Source organism: Mobula hypostoma, chromosome 30, assembly GCF_963921235.1.
Source record: "Mobula hypostoma chromosome 30, sMobHyp1.1, whole genome shotgun sequence".
In the NCBI taxonomy this organism is placed as follows: Eukaryota; Metazoa; Chordata; class Chondrichthyes; order Myliobatiformes; family Myliobatidae; genus Mobula; species Mobula hypostoma.
Genome location: NC_086126.1, coordinates 16,926,097 through 16,947,141, shown reverse-complemented (window position 1 = coordinate 16,947,141; position 21,045 = coordinate 16,926,097). Strand labels below are relative to the sequence as shown.

Below are 21,045 nucleotides of genomic sequence, written 5' to 3'. Positions count from 1 at the left end.
GCTTCGCTGAGCACCTCTGCTCTAGAAGTGGGATCTCCCAGTGGCCACCCTTTTTAATTCCCCTTCCCATTCCGATATGTCAATCCACTGTCATGATGAGGCTACATTCAGGCTGGAGGAACAACACCTTGTATTCTGCATGAACCGATTTCTTGAATTTCCAGTAATGCCCCCCCTCCTTCACTGTTCCCCATTCCCTTGTCCCTCTCTCATCTTATCTCCTTGCCCACCCATCACCTCCCTCTGGTGCTCCCCCTCCTCTTTTTTTTCTTCCATGGCCTTCTGTCGTCTTCTGTCAGATGTCCCCTCTTCGCCAGCCCTGTGTCGCTCTCACCCATCGAATTCCCAGATCTTTACCTCACTCCTCCCATTCCTGGTCTCACCTATCACCTTGTGTTTCTCCCTCGCCTCCCCCGCCCACCTTCTAACTTTGACTCCTCATCTTTTTTTCTCTCTCTGCTGCCCAAAACGTCGACTGTATTCTTTTCCGTAGACGCTGCCTGACCTGCTGAGTTCCTCCAGCATTTTGTGTGTGTTGCCTTGGATTTCCAGCATCTGCAGATCTTTAGATTAGATTATGAGGACACTCAGTCCTCGTTTATTGTCATTTAGAAATGCATGCATTAAAAAATGATACAACGTTCCTCCAGAAAGATATCACAGAAACACAGGACAAACCAAGACTAAAACTGACAGAACCACATAATTATAACATATAGTTACAACAGTGCAAAGCAATACTGTAATTTGATAAAGAGCAGACCATGGGCACGGTAAAAAAGTCTCAAGTCCCGATAGCCCCATCATCCCACGCAGACGGTAGAAGGGAGAAACTCTCCCTGCCATGAACCTCCAAACGCCGCAAACTTGCCGATGTGCCTGACCACAGCTGACTCTCTTGTATCTGTAAACTCTAGAGACTGTTGTGTGAGAAAATCCCAGGAGATCAGTTTCTGAGATACTCAAACCACCCCGTCTGGCACCAACAATCATTCCACGGTCAAAGTCACTTAGATCACGTTTCTTCCCCATTCTGATGTTTGGTCTGAACAACAACTGAACCTCCTGACCATGTCTGCATGCTTTTATGCATTGAGTTGCTGCCACGTGATTGGCCGATTGTTGAATCCTCCATTGGCCAAAGTCGATGATGGGTGCGGTGTCCTAGCTGTCTACGTGATACGCAAGCCAGGACAGTCCGATGTGGAGAGCAGACTGTTGCCCAAGTAGCAGGCTCCCGCTCTCCACGCAGCCGATTGAACTCAAAGGAACGGCAGAGACCAACTCAGTTTGGCACCAGCAATTCCCAGTCTGCGTTGAACCCAACAGGGGCCTTGGGGACTCCAGCTCCAGAGTTTTCCTCAGGATTTGCTCCCAAAATGGGTATCGCCACAAGGCAGCGGAGGTTTGAGATCAGAGTCTTCATTCCTCTTGATGAGCTGCCAGCCACTCCATCTGCCTGAGTGACTGGTTGTAAGGTGCCAGTAACCCACCTTTGCCTCTTGTCCTGTCGGTGGAAACGGATCCACCGGGCTTAGTGGCTAAGCCACACGTGAAGGCCAGGAGCTGGACCTGGCAGTCAGAGGCTGTTTGAGACGCACGCCACTGGGAGCATTTAATAGGTAGTGGGAGCTCGTCCCCCTTCCCCCCCCTCTTCCCCCCCTCCCCCCTCCCCCCCCCCCCCCCCCCCTCTTCTCCCCCTCTCTCCCCCTCCCCCCCCTCCCCCCTCTTCTTCCCCCCTCTTCTCCCCCCTCCCCCCCCCCCCTCTCCCCCCCCCCCCCCCCTCCCTCCCCCTCTCTCCCCCTCTCTCCCCCCTCTTCTCCCCCCTCTTCTCCCCCCCTCTTCTCCCCCCCCCTCTCCCCCTCTTCTCCCCCCCCTCTCCCCCCCCTCCCCCCCTCTCCCCCCCTCTTCTCCCCCCCCCTCTTCTCCCCCCCTCTTCTCCCCCCCCCTCTCTCCCCCCCCTCTTCTCCCCCCTCTTCTCCCCCCCCCCTCCCCCCCCCCCTCTCCCCCCCCCCTTCTCCCCCCTTCTCCCCCTCTTCTCCCCCCGCCTCCTCCGCAATAACAGCCTTAAGGAATGAATCCCAAGGTCATGAGAGAATTATGACAACCTTAAAGACATCATTAATAAATCCAACATATAATTCTCCGTAACTTCCGCCACCTCCAACGGGATCCCACCACTAAGCATATCTTTCCCTCCCCCCCCCCACCACTTTCCGCAGGGATCGCTTCCTATGCGACTCCCTTGTCCATTCGTACCCCCCCCATCCCTCCCCACTGATCTCCCTCCTGGCACTTATCCGTGTAAGCGGAACAAGTGCTACACATGCCCTTACACTTCCTCCCTTACCACCGTTCAGGGCCCCAGACAGTCCTTCCAGGTGAGGCGACACTTCACCTGCGAGTGGGCTGGGGTGATATACTGCGTCCGGTGCTCCCGATGTGGCCTTTTATATATTGGCGAGACCCGACGCAGACTGGTAGACCGCTTTGCTGAACACCTACGCTCTGTCCGCCAGAGAAAGCAGGATCTCCCAGTGGCCACAAACGTATTTTAATTCCACGTCCCATTCCCATTCTAACATGTCTATCCACGGCCTCCTCTACTATAAAGATGAAGCCACACTCAGGTTGGAGGAACAACACCTTATATTCCGTCTGGGTAGCCTCCAACTTGATGGCATGAACATTGACTTCTCAAACTTCCGCTAATGCCCCACCTCCCCTTTGTACCCCATCCGTTATTTATTTATATACACACATTCTTTCTCCCTCTGTCCCTCTGACTATACCCCTTGCCCATCCTCTGGGTTTCGCCCCCCCACCCTTTCCTTCTCCCTGGGCCTCCCGTCCCATGATCCTCTCATATCCCTTTTGCCAATCACCTGTCCAGCTCTTGGCTCCATCCCTCCCCCTCCTGTCTTCTCCTATCATTTTGGATCTCCCCCTCCCCCTCCAACTTTCAAATCTCTTACTAACTCTTCCTTCAGTTAGTCCTGACGAAGGGTCTCGGCCCGAAACGTTGACTGTACCTCTTCCTAGAGATGCTGCCTGGCCTGCTGCGTTCACAGCATTTTGTGTGTGTTGCTTGAATTTCCAGCATCTGCAGATTTCCTCGTGTCTGCATTAATAAGTCTGATTCTGATTATAAACCATTTCTGCACACTTCCAGCTTAAGGACTAATGTATAGGAGCACAATTAGGCCATTTGGCCCATCGAGTCTGCTGCTCCATTTCACCACGGCTAATCTATTTTCCTCTCAGCCCCAATCTCCTGCCTTCTCCCCGTATCCCTTCACGCCCTGAGCAGTCAAGAACCTATCAACCTCTGCTTTAAATACACCCAGTGACTTGGCCTTCACAACTGCCTGTGGCAACAACTTTCACAGATTCACCATCCTCTGGCTAAAGAAATTCCTCCTCATCTCCGTTCCAATCAAAGGTCCCTCTGTTCTGAGGTTGTGCCTTCTGGTCTCAGACTCCCCCAACACAGGAAACATCCTCTCCACATCCACTCAGTCTAGGCCTTTCGAAATTCGATGGATTTCAATGAGGTTTCCTCCCTCTTCCCCACCCCTCGACCGTCATTCTTCTGAATTCCAGATAATACAGGCCCAGAGCCATCGAACACTCCTTGTCTGAAAAGCCTTTCAATCCCAGAATACTGTGATCTGCCATTCAACTCTCTCCAATGCCAGCACATCTTTTCAAAGATAAGGGGCCCAAACCTGCTCACAGTACTCCCAGTGAGGCCCCACCAGGGCTTTATAAAGCCTCAACATTACCTCCATGTCGTCCTCTTGAAAGGAACATTGCATTTGCCTTCCTCACCACCAAATCCACCGGCAAATTAACCTTCAGGGATCCTGCACGGGGACTCCCGAGTCCCTTTGCACCTCGAGCTTTCGAGCTTTCTCCCTGTTTAGAAAATAGTCTTTTTTCATTATTTCTTCTACCAAAGTGCATGCCCATACACTACCTGACGCTGTATTCCATCTGCCGTGTCTTAGCCCGTTCTCCTGATCCGTCTATGGAGACTCAGTGCGCTGACTAAAGGAGACCAGTGCGCCAAGCATCACACTTGGGGAACCACGTACTCCTCGGAGCTCCCATCGTCCCCCCAATGCTGCCTGCGGGGTGGGGGGGGGGTCCCACCGCTGATCAGTATTACCCCACCCCACCCCTGGTAAACCCAGAGAAGCATCTTCGCTATCCGCGGCTGTGTCTCTTTGTGCATCCCACAATACCCATCCCAGCCCCCTCCATTGCTTCCTCAAGACCAACGACCCCAACTCCCGGGGCCATTGCGTGCATCCTGGATCCTGGGTGGGTTTGAGCAGCCTGAAGTGACCCTGACCGTGGGCCCATCGAGGGAAGCGAGAGGGAGAGAGAGGCAGGGGTGGGTTGTAATGTCTCATTTACCAATGCCAGAGACCTAGGATTGATCCCAAATGCCAGCATTGTGTGTGTGTGTCTGTCTGTGTGTGGGTGTGTGTCTGTGGGTGGGTGTGAGTGTGTGTCTGTGTGTGTCTGGTTGTGGGTGTGTGTGTGTGTGTGGGTGTGCAGTTGGCTCGTTCTCCCTGTGGCCCCAATTCTGTCACACATCCCAACGATGTGTGGTGTCAGTGGGTTCATCGAGCAGAGCAAATTGCCCCATTAGTGTGGGGCGGAGGGGGAAATGGACGGGAGCATGGGGAGCGGGGTTTCCCAGCAGATGAAATGGGGACTGGTGTTGCTGTGAGAGCTAGCAGCAGCTTGACGGGCCGACTGACCTTCAGCATCAAAAAACATGTTGAGAGAGAGTGAGGAGAGAAAGGGGAGGGGGGAGAAGGGGAGGGGGTGAGGGGGAGAGAAGGGGAGGGGGTGAGGGGGAGAGAAGGGGAGGGGGTGAGGGGGAGAGAAGGGGAGGGGGAGAGAAGGTGAGGGGGAGAGAAGGGGGAGGGTGTGAGAGGGGAGAGAAGGGGGAGGGTGTGAGAGGGGAGAGAAGGGGGAGGGTGTGAGAGGGGAGAGAAGGGGAGGGTGTGAGGGGGAGAGAAGGGGAGGGGGTGAGAGGGGAGAGAAGGGGGAGGGTGTGAGAGGGGAGAGAAGGGGGAGGGTGTGAGGGGGAGAGAAGGGGAGGGTGTGAGGGGGAGAGAAGGGAAGGGGGAGGAATGAGTGGGGAGAGAAGGGGGAGGGGGTGAGGGAGGGGGGGAGGGAGGGGGGAGGGGGTGAGGGAAAGAGGAAGGTGAGGGGGAGAGGAAGGGGAGGGTGTGAGGGGGGGGCGAGAAGGGGAGGGTTGAGGAGGAGAGTGAGTGAGGTAAAAAGATAGAGAGCATATGAACAGTTGTCCATGGCTGCTCCTCTCCCCTCTCCTCTGTTTTTCTCACTCCATTTCACCCCACCCTCCCCTCCCCTCCTATGTTCTCTCCCCTCCCCCTATTGTTTTTCTTCCCCTCTCTCAGCCCCCTCCCTCCCTACTTTTCTCTCCCTATTTTTGACTCGCCCTGTGGCCTCGGACACGTGCTCCTCGCCCTCCGCCTCCCTCCCTTGCCTCTTCTCTGCCCTCTGCCCTCTGCTGAAAGCAGTGCTGTGGCCCCACCCTGTGTGTTTCCCTGGACCCGGCCCAGCCCTCTGCGGTGTGTGGTTCACAGACACCAGTTCTGTGTATTCCGAGCTTGCTGACGCTCCTGGCCAGGGAAATTTGGCTGCAGTCCCAGGTGAACAGTGCCAGGAGGAATCCCACATTCAAACCCCATCATCGAGACAGCAGCTCAGTCCAGGCAGTGTTCCAGCAAATTCTGCTGCTTCAACAATCAGAGAGTGGTTTTAATTCTACAAGGGAGTGCGTTAATCCAGCTCCCTCACACCGTCCCTCAGTGACCCCTCTCCCGCATCGTCCTGTGTCACTGACGTTAATCCAGCTCCCTCACTGTCCCTCAGTGACCCCTCTCCCCCAGCGTCTCATGTCACTGACGTTAATCCAGCTCCCTCACTGTCCCTCAGTGACCCCTCTCCCCCAGCGTCTCATGTCACTGACGTTAATCCAGCTCCCTCACACTGTCCCTCCGTGACCCCTCTCCCCCAGCGTCTCATGTCATTGACGTTAATCCAGCTCCCTCACACCGTCCCTCAGTGACCCCTCTCCCCCAGACGAGAACCGCACGCAGTACCCCAGGTGTGGTCTCACCAGTACCCTGTACAGTTACAGCATGACCTCCCTGCTCTTAAATTCAGTCACTCTGGCAATGAAGGCCAACGTTCCATTTGCCGCCGTGATCGCCTGCAGACCGTGCACGAGCACTCCCATGGACCGTGAAAGCGGTACCAGTGACCGTGTGAGAAGATGGGAGTTTACCGGTTGTCCATGGGTGGTGATGTGTGTTTGGTGAATCCACTCTCCCCGCTCCCAGTAAAATGCTGGAGGAACTCAGCATCCATGGAAAAGAGTACAGTCGACGTTTCAGGCCGAGTCCCTCCTGTGTCCCACCCGCGGTGTGGAGCTCCGTCTTGTCACCAAGGGCTTTGGGCGCAGGAGAGCACGACCACCTGCAGATTCCCTACCCACAACATGATGTTCCCTCCTCACCGTCCCTCGCACAGCGCTCCCTCCTCCCCTCACCACCTCGGGTAAAACATTCCCTCACCGACCCTCCCACAGCGTTCCCTCCTCACCATCCCTCACCACCTCGGGTAAAATATTCCCTCACCATCCCTCACCACCTCGGGCAAAATATTCCCTCCTCACCGTCCCTCCCACAGTGCTCCCTCCTCACCATCCCTCACCACCTCGGGTAAAACATTCCCTCCTCACCATCCCTCACCACCTCAGGTAAAACATTCCCTCACCACCTCGGGTAAAACATTCGCTCCTCACCATCCCTCACCACCTCGGGTAAAATATTCCCTCCTCACCGTCCCTCCCACAGCACTCCCTCCTCCCCACTCCTCCACTCAGCACCTGGCACCAAACACTCCCTCCCACGGCGCTCCCTCCTCGCCTCGCCCAACCACTGCTCTCCCCGCAGTGTGCGCCATCTACAAACGCTCAGTGCCTGCTCCCCTGGTCCACTCCAACAGCCCCTCCTGAACCCACTTCCTCCCCCACCCAGAGCAGTGGGCACAGGGGGCCACCACCACCCTCCGGTTCCCCTCCCGGTCACACGGTCCCGAATTGGAAACGTGTCCCTGTTCCTTCGCCGTCACTGGGTCGGAACACCACAGCTCGCTCCCCAGCAGCAGCTTGAGAGCCCCGTCACCAGAGGGGCTGTAGCTGTTGAAGAGGCAGCTTGGCCAAACACCCCCCACCCACCCCCGGGGGCTGTTAAGGACGATGATAAATGCCGGCCTCTGTCTGTGAGGTTAATATTGCCTAAAACAGAATTTTATAGTTGCTGCTTGGGTTGTGACTTACACACGTGGAGCAGGAATGTAAAACCAAGGATATAGTGTCAAGCTTTTATCAGGCACTGGTGAGGCCTCACTTGGAGTATTGTGAGCGGTTTTGGGCCCCCTGTCTAAAAAAGGATGCGCTGACCTTGGCGATGCTTCGCAAGAATGGTTCTGAGATTAACAAGCTTGTCATCTGAGGACCGTGTCTCTGGGCCTGTGTTCATAAAAATGAGGGAGAACCTTACTGAAACCTGTCAAATGTTGAAAGGCCTCGACAGAGTGGATGTGGAGAGGATGTTTCCTATAGTGGGGGAGTCCAGGACCAGAGGACACAGATAGAGTGGATGTGGGGAGGATGTTTCCTATAGTGGGGGAGTCCAGGACCAGAGGACACAGATACAGTGGATGTGGAGAGGATGTTTCCTGTAGTGGGGGAGTCTAGGACCAGAGGACACATAGAGTGGATGTGGAGAGGATGTTTCCTATAGTGGGGGAGTCCAGGACCAGAGGACACAGAGAGAGTGGATGTGGAGAGGATGTTTCCTGTAGTGGGGGAGTCTAGGACCAGAGGACACATAGAGTGGATGTGGAGAGGATGTTTCCTGTAGTGGGGGAGTCCAGGACCAGAGGACACATAGAGTGGATGTGGAGAGGATGTTTCCTGTAGTGGGGGAGTCTAGGACCAGAGGACACATAGAGTGGATGTGGAGAGGATGTTTCCTGTAGTGGGGGAGTCCAGGACCAGAGGACACAGATAGAGTGGATGTGGAGAGGATGTTTCCTATAGTGGGGGAGTCAAGGACCAGAGGACACAGATAGAGTGGATGTGGGGAGGATGTTTCCTATAGTGGGGGAGTCTAGGACCAGAGGACACAGATAGAGTGGATGTGGAGAGGATGTTTCCTATAGTGGGGGAGTCTATGACCAGAGGACACAGATAGAGTGGATGTGGAGAGGATGTTTCCTATAGTGGGGGAGTCTAAGACCAGAGGGCACAGATAGAGTGGATGTGGAGAGGATGTTTCCTATAGTGGGAAGTCTAGGACCAGAGGACACAGATAGAGTGGATGTGGAGAGGATGTTTCCTATAGTGGGGGAGTCTAAGACCAGAGGACACAGATAGAGTGGCTGTGGAGAGGATGTTTCCTATAGTGGGAAGTCTAGGACCAGAGGACACAGATAGAGTGGATGTGGAGAGGATGTTTCCTATAGTTGGGGAGTCTTGGACCAGAGGGCACAGATAGAGTGGATGTGGAGAGGATGTTTCCTTTCGTGGGGGAGTCTAGGACCAGAAGACACAGATAGAGTGGATGTGGAGAGGATGTTTCCTATAGTGGGGGAGTCAAGGACCAGAGGACACAGATAGAGTGGATGTGGGGAGGATGTTTCCTATAGTGGGGGAGTCTAGGACCAGAGGACACAGATAGAGTGGATGTGGAGAGGATGTTTCCTTTCGTGGGGGAGTCTAGGACCAGAAGACACAGATAGAGTGGATGTGGAGAGGATGTTTCCTATAGTGGGGGCGTCTAGGACCAGAGGACACAGATAGAGTGGATGTGGAGAGGATGTTTCCTTTCGTGGGGGAGTCTAGGACCAGAAGACACAGATAGAGTGGATGTGGAGAGGATGTTTCCTATGGTGGAGGAAGTAACACATGGTTTTTTTGAGTTACTGTCACCTTCCTGTCAGCTTGAACCAGTCTGGCCATTCTCCTCTGACCTCTCTCATTAACAAAGTGTTTTCACCCACAGTGTTGCCACTCACTGGATGGTCTTTTTTGTTTCTCGCACAGCGTATTGTGGGAAAGGCAGATGAGCTCAGGCCCTGGATCAACACTAGGAATTATGATATTGTAGCCATCAGTGAGAGTTGGTTGCAGGAGGGGTGCGACTGGCAGCTCTGCCTTCTGGGGTTCTGTTGTTTTAGACATGACGGAGTGAGAGGGATTCATGGAGGAGGGATGGGGTTACTGGTCAGGGAAAATGTCACAGAGTGCTCAGTCAGGACAGAGTGGAGAACTGGTCCAGTGAGGTGTCGTGGCTGGAATTGTGGAGTAAGAAAGGTACGACCACTTTAATGGGGCTGTATTCCCCACCACCCAACAGTCTGCGGGATGTAGTCGAACAAATTCGTAGAAAGATCGCTGACTGTGTAAGAAACATAAGGTTGTTTAGAAGGTGATTTTGACTTTCCACACATTAACCGGGGCTCCCATACTGTAAAAGGACGAGATGGGACAGAGTTTGTCAAATGTGTTCAGGAAGTTTCCTTATGTAGAAGTCCCAATGAGAAAGTGTGCAATACTCGATCTGCTGTTGGGGAATGAGTCAGGGCAGGTGGCAGAAATTTGTTCAAGGGAACACTTTGCATCCTCTGTATCCAAGTGCCATTAAACTCAAAGTAAATATTTAAAAAGATAGGCCTGGTCTGCGGGTTGAGATTCTAAATTGGTGAGAGGCCAAGTTTGATGGTATCAGAAATGATCTAGCAAGTGTAGATTGGGACAGCCTGTTGTGTACTCAGTAAGTGGGAGGCCTTCAAAAGTGAAATTCTGAGATGACAAAGCTTGTATGCGCCTGTCAGAATAGAAGTAAAGATGTCAGTGTATGGAATTTTGGTTTTCAAGCGATATTGAGACCTTGGATAAAAAAGTTAGGAGGTGCATAGCAGATATAGGCAGGTAGGAGCAAATGATGTGTTTGTGGTGCATAAGAAATGCCAGAGAACACTTAAGAAAAAAATCAGGAGGGCTAAAAGAGGACATGAGGTTGTCCAGCAGGCAAGGAGCAGGAGAATCCTAAGGGATTCTACAGATACGTTAAGAGCAGAAGGATTGTAAGGGAAAAGATTGGTTCTCTGGAAAATCAGAATTGGAATTTATGTGTGGAGCCAAAAGGGATGGGGGAAATCTTCAGTGATTTTGTTGTATTTGCTCAGGAGACAGACACAGTTGATAGCAGGAAGGCAAATCGGCATCAACTTCATGAACCCTGTACAGATTACAGAGGAGGAGATTTAGATTAGATTAGATTTAGATTATGAGAACACTCAGTCCTCTTATTGTCATTTAGAAATGATACAATGTTTCTCCAGAGTGATATCACAGAAAACAGGACAGACCAAAGACAGAACCACATAATTATAACATATAGTTACAGCAGTGCACAGCAATACCATAATTTGATGAAGAACAGACCATGGGCACAGTAAAAAAAAAAGTCTCAAAGTCCCCGTGTCGATCGACTCCCGAGTCCCCGATAGCAGGCGGCAAAAGGGAGAAACTCCCTGCCATAAACCTCCAGGCACCGTCAACTTGCCGATACCTTGGAAGCAGCCGACCCCAGCCAACCCTGAGTCCATCCGTCCAAAAATTTCGAGCCTCCGACCAGCCCCTCCGATACAGCCTCCCGAGCGCCATCCTCTGCCGAGCGCCTTTGACCTCTCCCCGGCCGCTGAAACACACAAAGCCGAGGATTTCGGGGCCTTCCGCTCCAGAGATTCTGGTTACCACTCAGTAGCAGTGGCAGCGAAACAGGCATTTCAGGAATTTTCCAGATGTTTCTCTGTACTCTCACATCCGTCTCCATCAAACCAGGATTGTGCACAGTCCCCTACTTGACAGGTAACAAATGTTCATCACCAGAAAGGCTGCGCACACTGCCATCTTCTCTGCCGCCTTCTTCAAACATGTTTGCTGTCTTGAGGCAAATTGGGGTGGATAAATCCCCAGGGCCTAACAAGGTGTCCCTTGGACCCTGTTGGAGGCTAGTGCAGAAATTGCCGGGACCCTAGCGGAGATATTTAAATCATTCCAGATGTTATGTTGAAGTTGTCCAAGATATTGGTGAGGCCTAATTTGGAATATTGTGTGCAGTTTTGGTCACCTACCTACAGGAAAGATGTAAACAAAATTGAAAGAATACGAGAAAATTTACAAGGATGTCGCTGGGTCTGGAGGACCTGAGTTATCAGGAAAGATTGAATAGGGTAGGACTGTATTCCTTGGCATGTGGAAGAATGAGAGGAGATTTGATAGAGGTATACAGAATTATGAGGGGTATAGATAGAGTAAATGCAAGCAGGCTTTTTCCACTGAGGTTAGATGGGGCTATAGCTAGAGGTCATGGGTTAAGGGTGAAAGGTGAAATGTTCGAGGGGAAACTTCTTCACTCAGAGAGTGGTGAGAGCGTGGAACGAGCTGCCAGAGCAAGTGCTTGCGAGCTCGATGTCACCATTTAGGAGAAGTTTGGATGGGTACAGGGAATGAGAGGGGTGTGAAGGGCTCTGGTCCCGGGGCAGGTCAATGGGAGTGGGCAGTTTAAATGGTTCAGCATAGACCAGATGGGCTGAAGGGCCTGCTTCTGTGCTGTACGTCTCCGTAAACTCTGCTGTGTGTGTGTAAGTGTAAAAATCCCAGGAGATCAGCAGTTTCCGAGACAGTCACTCCACCCCATCTGGTGCCAACAGTCTGAGACAAAGTCGCCCATTTCTTCCCCATTTGGCCCGAACCACAACTGAACCTCTAGACCGTGTCTGCGTGCTTTAATGCGCTGAGCTGCTGCCGCGTGATTGGTTGGTTTAACAAGCGGGTGTGCAGGTGTGCCCGGTGGCCTGGCCACGGAGGGTGCCTCATTGCATTTGTGACTTTGTGCCACGCTCTAATTTGCTGTAATGTAGTTGCAGACGTTGTGTTTAAATTAATAACGAGTGTAAGAAGGGTGAGAATACTGAGGAGGTGTCGGTGACAGTCCGGAAAGCCGGCGGCGGCGGGGAAGGGGTTTGTTCGGGAGTCGGGGACACTGGGATAGACACTACCCCCAGCAGCAGTGTCAGCGAGAGCCCTGCGGCCGCCGAGGGGTTAACTCAGCGCAGTTGGTGCAGAACCGCAGCTCTCGAAGCCCTGGGTTTGACGCATCGCTCAACCGCAGTGGAAACTCTGAACGCGGCCGGCACCGGGGGGGTTTCCTCTCCCAGCTGCCGGAAGCAGGAGGCGTGCGAGTCCCCCGCCCCCACCCAACCTCCTGCTCTGTCGCCCGCCCCACCCAGGGGCCAGTCTGTCTCCGGGGAGCCGCTCGTTTCCCCTCCATCCCACCCCCCGGCGGCTTCCGGGGTGACCCGGGCTGACGCAGTGTTAGCGAGTGTGACCTCGTTGTGACGTGCGCGGAGCCAGACTGGGTGGGGAGTGTGGGGGTTGGGTACGAGGGTGCTTCCCCCTGCTTTGAGCCGTGGGGGAAGTTTTACCCTCAGCGTAGAGACGGGGAGGGTGCTTCCTCCTGTCCGTCCCCCCACCCACCCACCCGCGGCGAGGCGCTTCCCCAAGCCGCTCCCTCCCTGCCCGCCGCCCGAACCCCCCACCCCCCGACTGACAGCCGCCGCCCGCAGGTCCCCCCCACCCACCCTTCCGCTCGCATGCCGTTCCGAAGTCAAAGCTCAGGGTGAATTTACCATCATAGTGCAAACGTGTCACCGTCTCCCAACCCGGGGACTCATTTCCTTGCGGGCATTCCCAGTAACTCCGCAGCGTGACAGAATCGGTAAAAGACTGCATCGACCTGCTTGCAAAACACAGCAGACTGCAAATGCAGAAAGAAAGAAATACTGTAATAGTAAATAAATATGGAGAAGATGAGATGAACAGTCTGTCGGTTGCAGGAGCATTTCAGTGGATCAGATTCTCAGCTGGGATCTCCTCACCCATAAACATCACTGTCCAGGCCCAAGCTCCCATCCCCGTACCCGCCCAAGCTCATCTGAAATGTTGAAATCGAGGCTCCGTCCCTCACTTCCACTGGCAGCTCGTTCCTCACCCCCACCACCCTCCGAGTGAAGAAGCTCCCCCTCGATATTTCACCTTTCACCTCTCACCCCTGACCTCAGTGGAGAAAGCCTGCTTGCATTTACCCCATCTGTAGCCCTGGTCATTTTGTTTGGCTCCATCAAATCTCCCTGTGGAACACGGGGTCTGAGGGGATTGGGTACGTGGTGGTGGTGCGATGGTGTGGCGGATACTGCAGTGAAGGACCTCCGCTGGTGTGCTCGGTGATCGACGGTCTGCGCTCCCACAGCGCCGACCGCCAGCAGCCGTGTCCGTGACGTTGAATGTGACTCACCGTCTGCTTTCCTCCCGTCCTGCCTCTTCCAGACCAAATCATGGAAGACCTTCTTCACGGCCATGCACTGGACTTTCCGAAGATCAAACTCCTGGGTACAGCTAGCGGGACACGAGGGTGAGAACACTGGAGTGAATGCACTCGGGGTAGGGTGTAGGTGTCCCTGGGGAGGATGTTTCCTATAGTGGGGGAGTGTAGGACCAGAGGACACAGATAGAGTGGATGTGGAGAGGTTGTTTCCTATAGTGGGGGAGTCTCGGACCAGAGGACACAGATAGAGTGGATGTGGAGAGGATGTTTCCTATAGTGGGGGAGTCTCGGACCAGAGGGCACAGCCTCAGAATAGAGGGACATCTATTTAAAACAGAGATGACGAGAATGAATGTCTGGAATTCTCTCCCGTGACCAGCTGCGGAGTGGGTGGAAGGTCCATGCTGTGTCTTTCTGCGCCCATCGTGCCTGGCACGCCTCTCTCACCTCTCCTTCCTCTTTACCTTTCCCTCTCCCCGTCTACCCCTTACCCCCCTCCATCCTGCCCCCCCCATACCACACCAGGGGTGGTCGAGGATCTGGTCATTGCTACGGGCTCCTGCTGTGCCTTTCTACCATGGGCGGGCCGAGGTCACTTCACTGATCGCGGAGGGGCAGAGGGAACGTGGGCGTTGTTTCTGCCTCTGATGTTTTTCTCTCCCCCCCCCCCCCAGGGCACTTCCGGCCGAGCGAAGGGGGCCTGATCCTGAAGAAGTTCAGCGGGACGGAGAGTGCCTGCCTGGAGACGCTGATGGGTGATGTGCTGAAGCCCTTCGTGCCGGCCTACCACGGCGTGGTGGAGAAGCAGGGAGAGCGGTTTACCCAGATGGAGGACCTCCTGTCCGGCCTCTCCGCCCCCTGCATCATGGACTGCAAGATGGGTGTGCGGTGAGCCGGGGGAGCAGGAGGGGCCGAGAGAGGGCGCTCAATCATCGGGAGGACCTGACAGAGTAGAATTGGGCCTTCCCCCACCCCACAGGCCCTAGGTCTGGGTTTGGCCTTTGACTGAGGCCTGGCTCAATCAGGCCCGGTGAACACCAGACCTGGGTCAGACTGTCAGCCCTTGCCCGTTGTGCTTGCCCCCTCCCCCACCTGTGCTGCTTTATTCAGTCCTTAAACAACTCTGGGATTCATAGAAACACAGAAAACCTACAGCACAATACAGGCCCTTTGACCCACAAAGCTGTGCCGAGCTTACTTTACAGATTACCTAAGCTCACACATAGCCCGCCATTTTTCTAAGCTCCGTGTACCTGTCCAGGAGTCTCTTAAAAGACCCCATCGTATCCACCTCCACCACCACCATCGCCGGCAGCCCATTCCACACACTCACCACTCCCTGTGTAAAAAAAACTTACTCCTGACGTCTCCTCTGTACCTACTTCCAAGCACCTTAAAACTGTGCCCTCTCGTGCTAGCCATTCCATCCCTGGGAAAAAGCCTCTGACTATCCACACAATCAATGCCTCTCGTTATCTTATCCACCTCTATCAGGTCACCTCTCATCCACCGTCACTCCAAGGAGAAAAGGCCAAGTTCACTCAACCTTTTCTCATAAGGCATGCTCCCCAATCCAGGCAGCATCCTTGTAAATCTCCTCTGCACCTGTTCTATAGTTCCACGTCCTTCCTGTAGTGAGGTGACCAGAACTGAGCATTGCCAGCCGGGCCGAACTGAGTTTTATTTATTGTGGCCTCATCCTAACCGACTAAATTACAATTCACCTCGCAACCGGTATGACTTTGAGGAAACCCCTGCGGTCACGGGGAGAACGTACAAACTCCTTGCAGGCAGCGATGGGAATCGAACCCAGGTCGCCAGCACTGTAAACCGATGTGCTAACCACTACACTAGGGTGCTACGCCAATGTTTGGCCTGTATCTCCCTGACCCTGTTCTGTTCATGAAGCTGTTGAAATTCCCCCAGCTCTGTGTGGAAGGAGCTGCCTGTGAATGATTTCCCTCTGTTCCCTGTACCCTCAGGTTTTAGACTCCTCTACCTTGGGGAAAAGGATGACAACGTCCACGTTATCCCCACCGGCCGTGATTTTATAAACCTCTCTAAGGTCACCCCTCGTCCCCCTTCGCCCCCCGGGAAAACAGGCCCAGCCTGTCCCCGTCTCTCGAGATGATACCGTGCTCGTGAATCTTCTCTGCCTCTCTCCCCCACGATTTAATGACGTCCCTCTGGCAGCCGGGCGACCAGAATACCACACAGTACTCCGTGTGCGGTCTGCTCGCTGTCAAGTTGGTAACGTGACGTCCCCAGTCACGGTCCTGACTTCACCACTCTGTCTCCTGCCTCAGGTCACTGTGCAGGCCCCTGACTTTTCACCGTCCATTTCTGCCCTGGTTTAACTTCGCAGAATTGATCATTTGGCACTTAGCTGAGCTGAAGTCCATCTGACATTCCTTGCCATACTTCCACGGTTGAACTCAGTCTGAGACCTCTCCCAGCAGATCGAGGGGAGTCAGAATTTGAACCCTCACCCCCGCCCCCCACCCTGGGGTGGCAGGGGCAGCCTGGAGCAGGTGTAGCACTGGAAATCCTTCTAATCCTCGATCCCCCTGTTACGTCCACTTCCACAAGTCACAGAAATGAAGGGCTCCCATTGGCCACGGCCCACTAACCAATCACGTTGCTGTTATGCCCGCTACGAGAAGTTAAAGAAATTAAGGGCTCCTATTGGCCACAGCCCACTAACCAATCATGTCACTGTTATGCTCGCCATGAGAAGTTAAAGAAATGGAGGGCTGCCATTGGCCACAGCCCACTAACCAATCATGTCGCAGTTGTGGAAGTTCCTGTCCGTTATTGGCTCCCATGTCAGAAAACAGAACAGAACAGGAACAGGCCCTTTGCCCCATGATGATTTGCCCCACTAATTAAACTAGTAAGTAAACTAGTAACCTAACTAAAGTAATCTCTTCTGCCCCAGTCTCCTCATGACTTAGTGTCCAACCAAGAGCTGTTTGGACACCTCTGTGGTGTCTACCTCCTCTATCACCCCAGCAACACCCACACACTGAACAATCTCTGTGTTTTGTTTTTAAAAGTTCACTTTACTCACACATCTCCTTTCAACTTTATCCTTCTCACCTTCTCACCTGCCCTTTAGTACTGGAGATTTCAACTCTGGAGGGAAACGAATGCCGCCCGTAACCTTATGACCCTCTGCCAGATCTGCCCTCGGTCTCTGGCGCTCCGGAAGAAGCAGCCCGTGTTTCCGCAGTGTCCGCTTACCGCTCGGGCCCTCGGGTCCAGGCAGCATCCCAATGAACGTATGCGCCACCCTCTCCAAAGCCTCCAGCCCGCTCCCTGCAGAGCGGTGGCCAGATCTCTGCACAGTTTCGGAGAGCGGAGGCACGGCCTCCCGCCGGCTCTGCCCGGTGACCACGCGCACGCCCTTGTCGCCGTCCTGCCGAAGCTCTCTCTGTCTACCTCAGTGCCGTTGGCTGTCAGCTGTCTCCTCGTACTCGACTTGCCGATCTCCCGCTCCCCGAGCCACATCCGCCATTTCCCCACCCAGATCCAGTTACCTGCCGCTAACCGTTTCTCCCCGGGTTCCCATCAACCCACCCACTCCCGGTTCCACACCCTGGTGGGGGGAGGGAGGGAGGCAATTTACGGCTGCCGATCAGCCCAATGACACCACACGTCGTTGGGATGTGGGGGGGGGGGGTGAGGTCGGAGAAGCTGGGGGGGGGAGGGGGAACGCACAAATTCCGTACGCGGATACGCTTCCCGTCCCAGATCGGGCCTCCTGATCTTCCCTGGGATCCAGCTCACTGACGGGAACCTCTCCCCCCTCCCCCCCAGGACCTACCTGGAGGAGGAGCTGACGAAAGCCCGGATGAAGCTGACCCTCCGCGAGGACATGTACCAGAAGATGACCAAGGTTGACCCGTCGGCCCCCACCCAGGAGGAGCACCGGCAGGGAGCTGTCACCAAGCCCCGCTACATGCAGTGGAGGGAGACCCTGAGCTCCACGGCCACCCTCGGCTTCCGCATCGAAGGCATCACGGTACGCAGCCTGGGGCGGTGGAAACAGAGACACCGGCCATTCCAGTTGAGCACATGCTGGTCGTGAGGCCGGTCTGCGCTGACGCCACCGCCGTCTCCCTCTGCACCATTCCTTCCGGGATTGGCATTAGTGTGGATTTATTGGACTGTACGGCATGAATACAGGCCCTTCGGCCCCAGTCTTCTATGCTGACCCAGATCTCCGCCTGAGCTGGTCCCATTTGACTGTACACCTCCAAACCTTTGTTATCCATTCACCCGTCCAAGTATTTTATAAACGTTACTGTACCACTTCCTTTATACCCACCTTCCATATACCCCTCCAGATACCCCCTTATGGAGGGAAAAAGATTCAGACCACCTCTATCTATAGAACATTACTGCACAGTGCAGGCCTTCTGGCCCACAATGTTGTGTTGGCCTCTTGACCTGCTCCAAGATTAATCCAACCCTTCCCTCCTACACAGCCCTCTGTCATCCACGTACCTGTCTAAGAGTTTCTTAAACACCCCCGAAGGATCTGCCTCGCACCCCACCCCTGGCAGGGTGTTCCATGCACCCACGGCCCTCTGTGTGAAGAACTTGGCTCTGACATCCCCCCTCTACTTTCTTCCATTCACCTTAAAACTATGCTCCCTTGTAGTGGTCATCCCTGCCCTAGGGGGAAGGTGCTCTCTGACTAAGCCTCTTGTCAGGAACACCTCAATCAGATCATCCCTCGTCCTCCGAGGAGGAAAGAGCTCTGGAGAGGAAAAGGCCGAGCTCACTCAGCCAATCTTCAGAAGACATGCTGTCCGGTCCAGGCAGCTCCTGGTCAACCTCTGCACCCTCTCCAAAGCTGCCACGTCCTTCCTATAATGAAGCGACCGGAGCTGAGCACAATCTGGTCTATTATAGAGCTGCAACGTTACCTCACGGCTCTTGAACCCAATCCCCGGAATAATGAAGACCAACGCACCACCTTCTTAACCACCCTGTTAACTTGTGCGGTACCCTGTTCCTCTACACTGTTAAAATCCTGTCATTAACTCAGTGTTCTGCCTTCAGATTTGTATAATCTCCTTTGTAGTTTTATGAATTCTAGAACTATGCCCCTCATAATTTTATAAATTTGAGGACTATGTCCCTCATAGTTTTATAAATTCTAGAACTATGCCCCCCGTAATTTTATAGATTTGAGAACTCTGTCCCTCATACTTTTATAAATTCGAGAACTATGCCCCCCCTCGTAATTTCATAAATTCTAGAACTGTGCCCCTTGTAATTTTATAGATTTGAGAACTCTGTCCCTCATAATTTTATAAATTCCACAACTCCCTCCTCGTAATTTTCTAAATTCTAGAATTATGCCCCCATACTATTATGAATTCTAGGATTCCAACCCTCATAATTTTACAGATTCTAGAATTCTGTCCCTGATAGTTGTATAAATTCCAGGGGTGTTCCCGGCAACTTCTTGGTGAATCCCTCCCACACTGTCTCTATCGCTGAAACACCCTCCCTGTGGCAAGACGATTTGTACAGTTCGCCTGCAAACTTTGCGGCAGAGCCATTAGTTCCATCGTCGGAATCATTGACATTGACAGACGAGCAGACGTTAATGTCTCCATCAGATGATGGGTGGACAATCACGGCACTAGCGTGGGCCATGAGGCTCTTCGGCCCATTTAGCCTGGTCTATCTCCTCACCGGCCAACCGCCCACAGCCCCAGTGACAATGCACGCTCCGGTGCTCTTTACACCCACCCCTCTGCCCTGGGGCAGTGAGCTTCCACACAGGCCCGGAGGGGCAGGTAGGGAGGGAGGAGCAGACGAGAAGGAGACACATCCCCAAGGGTGTGCGGAGGATTAATGGAACCGACAGCACCTAAACCACCCCCCTCCCCGTGCCTATGCCAAGTGGAGGGGAGCAGTTGGTGTGTTGCCCGTCCGCGTGCTGGTGCGCGGTTCCGCGGGGGGGGTCAGGGGCTGCAGCAGCACGCTGGCGATGGGCCGAATGGTGTTGATGGGACTGTCGCAATCCCCTTGCAGATGGAGAGCGGGACGGTTCTCAAGGACTTCAAGAAGACCAAGACGAGGGAGCAGATCATCGCCACGTTGACCCGTTTCACCGAGGGACATCTGGGTGTGCTGGTGGGTCTGGCCACTTCCCGTTCCTGGGAACGCCGACGTCCCGGAACTTCCGGTGGGGACTGGGTGGGGCGCAGGACGCCCGGTGCCGGCGGGGGAGACAAGCCATTCGGCACGTCGTGGCTGTGCTGCCCATGGGCGCCAATCTCATTTACCCACACCTCCTGATCTAAGGGCTTGTGTAGATCTCGCCACTGTACTGAGAGTCTGCCACCAGATTCCCAACCCCTCCCCACCCGAGGGGAGAAACATCTTTCCCAGATCATCTGCCCCTGGAACACTCTGCTGATAGATAAATGATGAGGGCTTCTCGGCAGTTCTCCGATAGATCCCATTCACCATTTTGTAGATCTGCACAGCTTCTCGAAACCATCTGTCCCTGCTCTGGGAGTGTGTGATGGGACAGTGTGGAGGGAGCTTCACTCTGTGTCTGACCCTGGGAGAGTGTGATGGGACGGTGTGGAGGGAGCTTCACTCTGTGTCTGACCCTGGGAGTGTGTGATGGGACGGTGTAGAGGGAGTTTCACTCTGTGTCTGACCCTGGGAGTGTGTGATGGGACGGTGCGGAGGGAGATTCACTCTGTGTCTGACCCTGGGAGTGTGTGATGGGATGGTGTAGAGGGAGTTTCACTCTGTGTCTGACCCTGGGAGTGTGTGATGGGACGGTGTGGAGGGAGTTTCACTCTGTTTCTGACCCCGGGAGTGTGTGATGGGACGGTGTAGAGGGAGATTCACTCTGTGTCTGACCCCGGGAGAGGGTGATGGGACAGTGTGGAGGGAGTTTCACTCTGTGGCTCACCCCGGGAGTGTGTGATGGGACGGTGTGGAGAGAGTTTCACTCTGTTTCTGACCCTAGGAGTGTGTGATGGGACGGTGTGGAGGGAGCTTCACTCTGTGTCTGACCCCGGGAGTGTGTGATGGGATGGTGTAGAGGGAGATTCACTCTGTGTCTGACCCTGGGAGTGTGTGATGGGACGGTGTGGAGGGAGCTTCACTCTGTGTCTGACCCCGGGAGTGTGTGATGGGATGGTGTAGAGGGAGATTCACTCTGTGTCTGACCCCGGGAGTGTGTGATGGGACGGTGTGGAGGGAGCTTCACTCTGTGTCTGACCCCGGGAGAGGGTGATGGGACAGTGTGGAGGGAGCTTCACTCTGTGTCTGACCCCAGGAGTGTGTGATGGGACGGTGTAGAGGGAGCTTCACTCTGTGGCTGACCCCGGGAGTGTGTGATGGGACGGTGTGGAGAGAGTTACACAGTTTGAACAGTTCAGTTTCATACTGTTCCCATGTTCGAGCAGGGGAGGGGACACGCCCTGGTAATGACTTGCCGGAAGAGATTAGGTACTCTGCTCTGGGGATATACCTGTAAGTACTTGCCATGTGC

At 54.2% G+C, this 21,045-nt stretch overlaps 1 protein-coding gene across 1 annotated transcript in view; it reads left to right on the top strand.

Moving 5' to 3' along the window:
* Positions 1–21,045, top strand: part of LOC134339618 (inositol-trisphosphate 3-kinase B-like) — a 49,754-nt gene that overhangs the window by 15,286 nt on the left and 13,423 nt on the right. The window contains exons 2-5 of the mRNA XM_063036295.1: positions 13,511–13,595; positions 14,183–14,396; positions 17,328–17,532; positions 19,563–19,664. Of these exons, the coding sequence (XP_062892365.1) occupies positions 13,511–13,595; positions 14,183–14,396; positions 17,328–17,532; positions 19,563–19,664 (606 nt within the window). The remainder of the gene's footprint in view (positions 1–13,510; positions 13,596–14,182; positions 14,397–17,327; positions 17,533–19,562; positions 19,665–21,045) is intronic.